General features: G+C 35.8%; 1 protein-coding gene across 1 annotated transcript in view; it reads left to right on the top strand.

Moving 5' to 3' along the window:
• CAMSAP2 (calmodulin regulated spectrin associated protein family member 2) overlaps positions 1-9,867 on the top strand; it is a 138,240-nt gene that overhangs the window by 97,604 nt on the left and 30,769 nt on the right. Inside the window, exons 5-6 of the mRNA XM_004375314.3 lie at positions 5,790-5,931; positions 6,382-6,521. Of these exons, the coding sequence (XP_004375371.1) occupies positions 5,790-5,931; positions 6,382-6,521 (282 nt within the window). The remainder of the gene's footprint in view (positions 1-5,789; positions 5,932-6,381; positions 6,522-9,867) is intronic.

The following is a 9,867-nucleotide window of genomic DNA, read 5'->3' as shown; positions in this document are numbered from 1 at the left end:
TTTTTTTGCTGTTCTCTTTCTGTTTGTTTGAGTTCTGTAGTTAATGTTTTGATTTTGTCCCTTTCTTCTTTTTTGATATGTGCATCTATTGCTATGAATTGTCCTCTGAGGACTGCCTTTGCTGTGTCCCATCATTTGATTTCTTGACTGCTGCTTCCATGGGCATCGATTGTGGATCCAAGTAAAATACAGTCCTTGACAACTTCAGTATTTTCTCTGTTTATCATGATGTTGCTTATTGATCTGGTTGTGAGGATTTTTGTTTTCTTTATGTTCAGGTGTAATCCATATTGATGACTGTAGTCTTTGATCTTCATCAGTAAGTGCTTCGAGTCCTCTTCACTTCGAGCAAGCAAAGTTGTGTCATCTGCATATCACAGGTTGTTAAAATGAGTCTTCCTCCAGTCCTGATGCCATATTCCTCTTCATATAGTCTGGCTTGTCAGATTATTTGCTCAGCATAGAGATTGAATAAGTATGGTGAAAGGATACAACCCTGACACACACCCTTTCTGATTTTAAACCATTCAGTATCCCCTTGTTCTATTGGAACGACTGCCTCTTGTCTATATACAGGTTCCACATGAGCACTGTGATGGTTAAGATAGTGTGTCAGCGTGGCTGAGCCATGAATCTCAGTGTTTTGGCAGTTGTATAATGTTGTGATCACCCCCATGATGGGATCTGCTGTGAGTAGCAAGTCAGCTGAAAGGGAGTTTCCTTGGGCATGCGGCCTGAATTGAATATAAGTGGATATTCTGGCAGGGCTAGGGTGTTTTTCGCTTGTGTTGGGTCCTGCAGCTGGCTTCTGTTCGTTTGACCTCCGATTCTTGGGACTTGAGCTAGAAGCTTAGCTGCGGTCTTGCCTGCCAATCTTGGGATTAGTTGATCTCACAGCCTGTGAGCAAGAGCCCTGATCTCTGACCTGATCTTGGGTTCGCCAGCTGCTGCGGATATGTGAATCAGGAGAAGCCTCTGTCCTGGTGCATGGACTTGGGACATTTCAGCCTCTACAACTGCATGAGCTATTTCCTTGATATAAATCTCTCTATATATATTTATACGCTTTACTGGTTTTGCTTCTCTAGAGAACCCAGCCTAAGACAAGCACAATTAACAGTTCTGGAATTCCCATTATTTGCAATGTTATCCATAATTTGTTATGATCCACACATCAGCTGATTGTTCCACATTCAGCCTCTGGCCTTGTTCTGACTGATGATATTAAGCTTTTTCCATCGTCTGTTTCCACAGATGTAGTCAATTCGATTTCTTTGCATTCCGTCTTGCAAGGTCCACGTCTATAATTGCCATTTATATCGTTGAAAAAAGATATTTCCAATGAAGAACTCATGGGTCTTGCAGAATTCCAGCATACGATCTCTGGTGTTGTTTCTGTCACCAAGGCCATATTTTCCAACTACTGGTCCTTCTTTGTTTCTGTCTTTTGCATTCCAATCATCAGTAATTATCAATGAATCTTGATTGCATGTTCGATCAATTTCAGACTGCAGAAGTTGGTAAAAATCTTCAGTTTCTTCATCTTTGGCGTTGGTGGTTGGTGCATATCTTTGAATACTATTCATATTAACCGGTCTTCCTTGTAGGCGTATGGATATTTTCCAATCACTGACAGCATTGTAGTTCACAGTAGATCTTGAAATTTTTTGATGAATATGATGCCATTCCTCTTCAGTTTGTCATTCCCAGCATAATAGACCATATGATTGTCTGATTCAAAATGGCCAATACCAGTCCATTTCAGCTCACTAATGCCTAGGATATTGATCTGTATGCATTCCATTTTATTTTTGACGACTCCCAATTTTATTAGATTCATACTCTGTACATTCCATGTTCTGATTATTAATGGATGTTTGCAGTTGTTTCTTCTTATTTTGAGTCATGCCACATCAGCAAATGAAGGTCTCGAAAGCTTAACTCCATTAAGGTTGACTCTACCTTGAGGAGGCAGGTCTTCCCCAGTCATATTTCACGTGTCTTCCAATCTGAGGGGCTCATTGTTTGGCACTGTATCAGAGAGTGTTCTGCTGCTAGTCATAAAGTTTTTACTGGCCAGTTTTTTTTAGAAGCAGATTGCCAGGTCCTTCTTCCTGGTCTGTCTTAGTCTGGAAGCTCTGCTGAAACCTGTCCACCATGGGTGTGACCCTGCTGGTATTTGGAATACCAGAGACATAGCTTCCAGCATCACAGCAACAAAAGCCACCACCGTAGGACAAACTGATAGACAAGTGGTCGATATCTAGGGATATCCCTAGGTAATAAAATTAACAACAGTTTTTTGTGCTTCTCTAAGTAGTTACTTGCTATAGATTCTCAGTATATTCGTGACTTTATAAAAATCTTCACTGGTAAGAATTTTTTTACATTAATTAAAAGAAATTCTTTATATAACTAATACAAGTGATCATCTCGGTAAATTCTGCTACATCACTGTTAGCTTTATACTTGCACTTATTGAAACAATCTTTCTTCCTTTCCTCTATGGGAAAGAATACTGCCTTATCAGACTTGGACTATTAATGTCTAAAAAGTACAATGATTGCAGATCATCTCTACAATCTTTCTACTCTCTTTTGTGATATAGATTTTTATTTTAATATGTGACTTCATATTAAACTCAGAATCTAAAATTCTTTATGCCAAAATATACAGCATATCCTAGATGTTCTAAAATGAGTTTCTCTGTAGGGAGAGAAAAGTAGGGTGGAGAAGGTGGTGGACTTTATCATTAGTAACGTGTATACCTTTTAACTAAACTATTAATTAACATTTTTAAAATATTATGAAAACTGTAAACTTGGAACTCCATTATTAGAAGCTTTACTACAACTTTTTAATTGAAAATAATTCTGATGAATTTTCCCTTTACCTTTTGCTTTCCCATTTTTCTGCTGCTTCCTCTGAAGTCTCCTTCCAAATGGTTTTGGAAACTGGTTCCAGTAAGTTTGTCTAGCTACGTCAATTTGCTGTCCAGAACTGTAATTGTATTGTTGATGTCTTGCTGGTATAGTCATTTTATGCAATTCTGTTAATCACTGCATAGAGATTGGATTTTAAGGTATTTGATCATAATGTAAAATAGATCACAATCTAGCCAAAGTTTGGTTGAGAAGTGACTTTTAAAATAATTTAAAGGGTAAGCATCCTTTTGCTAATCTTGTCAATATTCACGGACCATCAATAAGTAGATAAAAGTATGAATATGTGTTCTCATTAATTTGTAGCCATTTTCATAAAAGTGAATTTGAATTGCATGTATAAATTGTTTGTATTTCAAAAATCATCTTTCTGACTAAATAATTTCCTTTTTAGCCTGAATTGTAGGTGGGAATTTTTGCAGGATAAAAAACATGACAAGTTCTCTGTATTCTGACCACTGTTGGACCTAAGGTGTATTAAGTTCTTATTTGATTGGAAAGGTTGTCCTTTCAGAATTAAATCTGTGTGGTTAGACCATTTAAAAAGTATTTTACACCCTTTGGAGTAAAAATATAACTTTGAAATACACCATAATGTTGAAATACAGAAAATGTGATGCTTCTTTTAAATTCTAAGTTTCTAATTGTGTAGGAAGAACAGGGAGTGTTTCCAGGCAGTGAATTTATAATGCATATAGGATGTTCAATTATGAGGCTATGTAACTGTCCTGAATTGCAGATGAACTCTCTGGGAGTTGCAAAAAACCTCAAGATAAGAGTTATTTTTACCTGATATATCTTCTAGGATACAGTAATAGGAAAATGTTTTGGCAGGCTGCTTATAATTCTCTGATTGTCTAGTCTAAACCATAGGCATTTATTGGTAAAACCACATAAGGCTCTGTGTGTGTGTGTATGTGTGTATGTGTGTGTGCCTTGTACGGAAGTGCCACTTGGCAGAGGCCAGTAGAACAAATTACATGATTCAATCCTTTTTTCCATGACCGTGGGCGCTCAGCTCAGTCCATTTTGGATTGTAGGCTGAAAACAAGCTAATCCTAGAGAATATCTGGGAGTTTTGGGATTGAGTCCAGCCCGATTTTGGGCTTTCCATAGGCAGACTCTTTGTTTCTAGATGGCCAAAGAGAAGAGTGTAAAGATCTGGAACAGTGCTTACCAAATATGAGAAAGGTAGCTTAAGGCCAGAGGATGCTACTGGTTGATCTTTCTTTTCCTTCTTTTCTCCCCCCGCCTCCCCTTTTTAAACTGGTTGATTTTAAACTAGCCCCTACCAGCAAAGTGAGGAAATTTTCTAAGAATTATTTAAAAATCAATGATCAATTAAAGAATCTGTATATTACATGTAAGTATTTTTTTCTCTGAATATAGGTACTCTGTGAGTTAGGAATATTCCATTAAGTACAGGTATCTAGCCTGTGCTGATTAATAGGAAAAAACTTCTCTGAAAATATTTAAGAGGAAAACATGTTCATGAGTCTTGTGCTTAGGTAGCCAGTGAGAGAGAAATAGGCATAAGTATCTCCTTCTTCATTAATACATATGCTTTTTTCAGGGATATCATTTAAAAGAAATCTAACTTTATCAACAAATGTTAAATGTTTTCTTTCAGTAAATTTTCATTTTTCTGCTTTTTTTATAAAAGTATGTTGTCTTATAATTGCATTTTTATTATAAAATATAGAGATAACTGGTTTATATGGAGTTAAAAGAAAAATTAGTTTTGAATACTTTTTTAAAAGAGTTGTATTTAAGTATGAGTAACCTATGTACTTATAAAGTTTGCTAATGAAATACTTCAGTAAACACCTTCACTAAATCCTCAGTATTATTTTTCTTAGCTTCAAGACAGCTTATATCTAATAATAGCATGTAGTGATTGCTTGCTATGTACATAGCACTTTATGTCCATCATCTCATTTAATCCACCAGTGATCCTGTGAAGTAGGCACTATTATTATGTCCATTTTATAGATGAGAAAAACTGAGAAATAAGAGTGTAAGTAACTTGCCCAAGATCACAGAACTAATACGTGGCAGAACCAAGATTTGAACCCAGGTAGTCTGATTCAAAAGCTTGTTTTCTTAACGACTGTATTTTACAGCCTGGCTCATTTTTAGAGAATTGTCATAAATTTGTATCCAGCCACACCATGCAGTCTTTAGAAAACAAAGGTTTTGTCTGTTTTTCTGAGGAAGAGCAGAAATCCTTATACTTTGTTATTTGTTAATGTAAACCTGAACTGGGAGAGTTTTTTCAGTTTCAGAGTTATACTTTATTTGTATTATCTCTACATTAGCATGATAAACCAGGATATCTTGGTGAGATTATCCCAGTTTTAAGAGTGATGGTTCTTATTATTGCCAAATTTCCCTTAAGAATAGCATCATATTCTCTCCCCCAACTTTGATAACTCCAGTAATTTTCTGTTCCCATAGTACTCTTGCTCTTTCTGTAAGTACTTTGAGTCTTCTGTATATGAACTTTCCATTTAAATTAAGCCTAGCATTAAATAGATTTTATCTACAAAAGGACAGAATTAATGATTTGGATACAAAGTGTTCAGAAATCTGTTTTCTGATACTTTTATATTTAAGTTAAAATGTCATTTCACGTAAATTAGCAATATAACATTATATTAATTTTGTAGCTTTGAAACTAGAATGTTGTTGCTGTGTATTTGACTTTGGTAATGTGTAGTCTTATTTAGAAAAGAAGGATGTTGGTGAGTAGTTCTCATTTTTCTTTACATTTTATTATCTCTATCTGAAATTTTTCTTATACATTGTTTAGTGCTTATTTATTTTCATGTCTTTTTTATATCGTAGGCTCGTTATAGGAAAGAACAAACGTTACTTAAGCAACTGCCTTGCATTCCATTGGTAGATAATTTGTTAAAGGATGGTACAGATGGCTGTGCTTTAGCTGCCCTTATTCATTTTTACTGTCCTGATGTTGTCAGACTAGAGGGTAAGTGTTCCATTGAAATATTAATAAACCATAGATGGATGATGACAGATACTTAAAACAACATTAGTAAGTAATGAAGGCCTTTTTAAAAAGAACATTTATGTATAATTCTTAAAATAGTTGAGAAAAGTAGGTTTGGTTTCTGTGCCCTTGTGTATAGTGACCATTATATTTATAAGTGGTTAAGAGCTCTGCTGCTAATCAAAAGGTCAGCAGTTCAAATCCACCGGCCACTCCTTGGAAACCCTAGGGGGCAGTTCTACTCTCTCCTGCTGGGTTGCTATGAGTCGGAATCAACTCGACAGCAGTAGGTTTGGTTTTTGGTATATGTGTTGAACAGATTCTACACGTTTGTGTGTTTGTACTAAGTCACTAATTATGAAGTGGATATGAAATGTTATATTAACAAATTAACCCAAAGTAATCAACATGCTCTTTTCCTATTTGAAGATATTTGTTTGAAAGAAACTATGTCTTTGGCTGATAGCCTGTATAATCTGCAGCTGATTCAAGAATTTTGCCAAGAATACCTGAACCAGTGTTGCCATTTCACCCTTGAAGATATGCTGTATGCAGCTTCATCCATAAAGGTAAATTAAATTATTCTGTTTCCTTGTGCTTGTTAAAGTTTGTTGGAAAAGGATATAATTAGATATATAAATGGTCTAGCCACCTTAAGTTTACAAATTAACTGTACCATCAGTCCAAAGAGCTTCTGAAAAAATAGTTTTTTGTTTGATTTTTCTGCTTATTTTATATTTTTAAATGCACTGCTAGCTATAGATTTTTACAGTACAAAACCAAAATTAAATCATAGTACAAAGTTGATCTATTGTCCTAATATTGATAAGATAGAGGACGCCAATAAATGTTTCTGGATCATAGATAGATGCTAACAAATAACAAGACTCCTCCTTTATAGGTAATAAAGGCTTCTTTTACTTGAAGAATTTAAATGTTTTAATTAAGTAGAGAATTAATTGAAAAGTAAGGTTATGTACTATTTAATTGCTACTATCCATAAATATGTATTACATATAGCTATATAAAATAACATGGTATCCTTGCATATTTTTATGTGTATACTAAGTCATTGAGCATGAAACAGAAACATAATTTGCTTTTCCCACTAGGTCATATATAATTGTTCTTGTCACTTTTATTATTTTTTGACCATTGGCCATGTTTGCTTTCAGATTTTGTTAAAAGAATAATTAAAATTTCACATGGCTAGTATCATTTCCTTAGTTGTAAGTGGAGTATATTTTATTTACATTGATGTTAAGTGTTAAAGAGAATAATCACGAATAGATTTTTAAAAATTAGGTTGTATTATTAATACTGTATTTTTAACACTTTAAGGATTATTTCTTATCCTTCAGAGACTATGTTAGTAATGTTAATATGTTTTATGTCAGGCATTAATATAAAGTGAATTCAGTCATCAGAATTTTTTTTTTTCCTGCACGAACAAAGCTTTATTGGGAAAAGTAGCTCACGAGTGGAGACAAAGTGGGACAATGCAACGCTAGCCTTTGTCTTCTCCCCGAACAAAGGACTGCTAGGGCTTATAAAGGTTTTTAGGCGGGAAAAGACATCATCTTTATTCATGAAAGAAGCAGGCTTATGAAGATTAGGTGCACGCGCAGGAGGCAGCCCAAGATGGAACGCGTAACAAAGGCCCCTGGGACTAGATGGCAGGACTTATTATGGGGTGCCTCACGTGCACAGTCCCCCTGTGGTGCCGGCTCGATTCCTGTTGCGGGTCTGTCAGTCTCCTTGCGGATGTCTGTGCATGCTCCAGGACAAGATCGGGCCAGTTCTGCTGAAAAGCATCTCATCAAGGAAGTACATTGAGAGCTGGGTGGGTTGTTCTTTCTTTATTGCATGTTCCAAGATAATGGGTTTTGTGTCATTAGGTAAGCACATGTTTTTAGTTCAGGGTCCTTTGCCTAGGGGCTCAGTCCCTTTTTCCCTTTCCCTATCTCATTCCCCCTGAGAGATTTCATACTCATGATTCTTTATGAGGGTGTAGGGGCAAGGGGTCTTTTCTTCTGTAACTTATTCAAGCTGACACCGGGTTGTTGGCCTGCCTGGCAGAGTAGAAATCTCTCCCTGTCTGGTCTAAAGTTTTGTTGAGGCTGTTGCACTCAGACCCGGGAATGGGCTGGAAGCCTTGCATGATCATTAATTTGACTTGGAACTGCTGGAGTTGGGAAGACGTAAATTTAACCAGCGTTTTGAGCGAGCAGGGACCAAATAAAAGTGGTAGGATAGTTATTGCGGGTCCTAAAAGGGGAAGGAACAAGGTTATGGAAGGTAAATAATCCTTGGATTTGATTGCAGGTATTGTTACCCATTTGCATATGGGCTGTCCTTAGCCACTCAGCTTGTTTAAGGATCCTCTGAGCCTGAAGAGAAGTATTTTATAATGCATCATATTGACAGTTGCATAAGATCTTAAACTACCATATAACTGTAGTATACTTATGGATATTAAAAACTTTGGGAGCTTTTTTTTTTAATTCCCTAAGGAAAAAAGAGTGCTTAAAATATTACATAACTTGTTTGAAGCTCAAGATTTATTTTTTTTAATACATGGGGAGAGTCACATAGACGTGTGTATCAGCACAGGCAGCACCATGAATACAGTTCATGTTGTGGTAAACCATTGGAAAATAGATTGTGAAAATGAACTGGGCACATCTATTGCTTCTGGAGAATTTTAGGGTGTGTTTGCAGCTACTCTAAATTGCCACAAAGTGTTGCATGTACATCATTAGACAAAGTCCTAATTAAGACATTGTTTGAAGAAACCACAGAATGAAAGTATGAAAAAGTTATTAAAATGAAAAGAGAGGCAGCATTGAACAAGATTATCAGCAAAATGTGAAATGGCAAGAACTGGAGATAATTATAACTTTTAGAAATTTTGGAACCCATACTAATGTTTGATAGATATTTAGTAAAAGCCTATTATATGCCAGGCACTGTGCTTTAGCTGGGGGATTTATTCATTCATCAGCAAATATTTATTGAGTATCTCCATGTGCCAAATACTGTTCTCAGTTCTGGGGATACAGCAGTGAATAAAACAGACCAAAAACCGAACAAACAAAAAAACCTTGCACTAATAGTACTTAACATTCCCAAAAGACCTCAAGAGTTAGCAGAGGAGACATATTTGTAAGCAAATAATGATAATACAATGCTGGAATCGCCATGTGAACGCAGTATATGCAGGAGCATAAAAGAGGTACTGGCCACTTTCAGCATTCAGTAGGACTGGAATATGTCTGGGAGGAAAGAACCCTTCAGGTCCCAGAACTTGAGACAACCCCAACAAAACCTAGAATGGAAAAAAAAGAGTGAAGGAAATATTAAAACTGTCTGGAAAGGATTGCCTTTTAAGAAGGTATAGTCCTTACTTTAGAATATCACACACTGCCTGTAAGCCGTAGGCATTGCTTACTGTCGTTCTTTAAAGAAATATTTATTAAAAATGTAGCAGTGTTCTAGGTGATTGGGTAAATCAGTGGACAAAGCAGACAAAGATACTGTCCTCTGGGAACTTACTTTCTAATGGGGAAGACAAACACGTGTCTCAGGCATATGTACTTCTGAGCTGCAAGTTAGAATTTCATGCTTCCAGTGGCTCACAACTACAAAATTCGTTTATGTCTCTTACATACTTGCCTAAAGTTTACCACCTCTGTTTCAAGGTTTTAGGAATAAATGAAATTTTTTTTTCTTTTTCTTTCTTTTTTTTTTTTTGTTGTACTTCAGGTGAAGGCTTACAGAACAAATAGTTTCTCATGAAACAGAAGTACATGGTATTTTATGACATTGGTTAACAACCCCACAACATATCAACCCTCTAACTTCTAAACCTTTTTTTTTTTTTTTTGGTGAAAATATACATAGCCAAAGATACAC

The sequence above is a fragment of the Trichechus manatus genome, unplaced genomic scaffold (assembly GCF_000243295.1).
Source record: "Trichechus manatus latirostris isolate Lorelei unplaced genomic scaffold, TriManLat1.0 scaffold00035, whole genome shotgun sequence".
In the NCBI taxonomy this organism is placed as follows: domain Eukaryota; kingdom Metazoa; phylum Chordata; class Mammalia; order Sirenia; family Trichechidae; genus Trichechus; species Trichechus manatus.
This window is presented reverse-complemented; position numbering and strand designations above follow the sequence as displayed.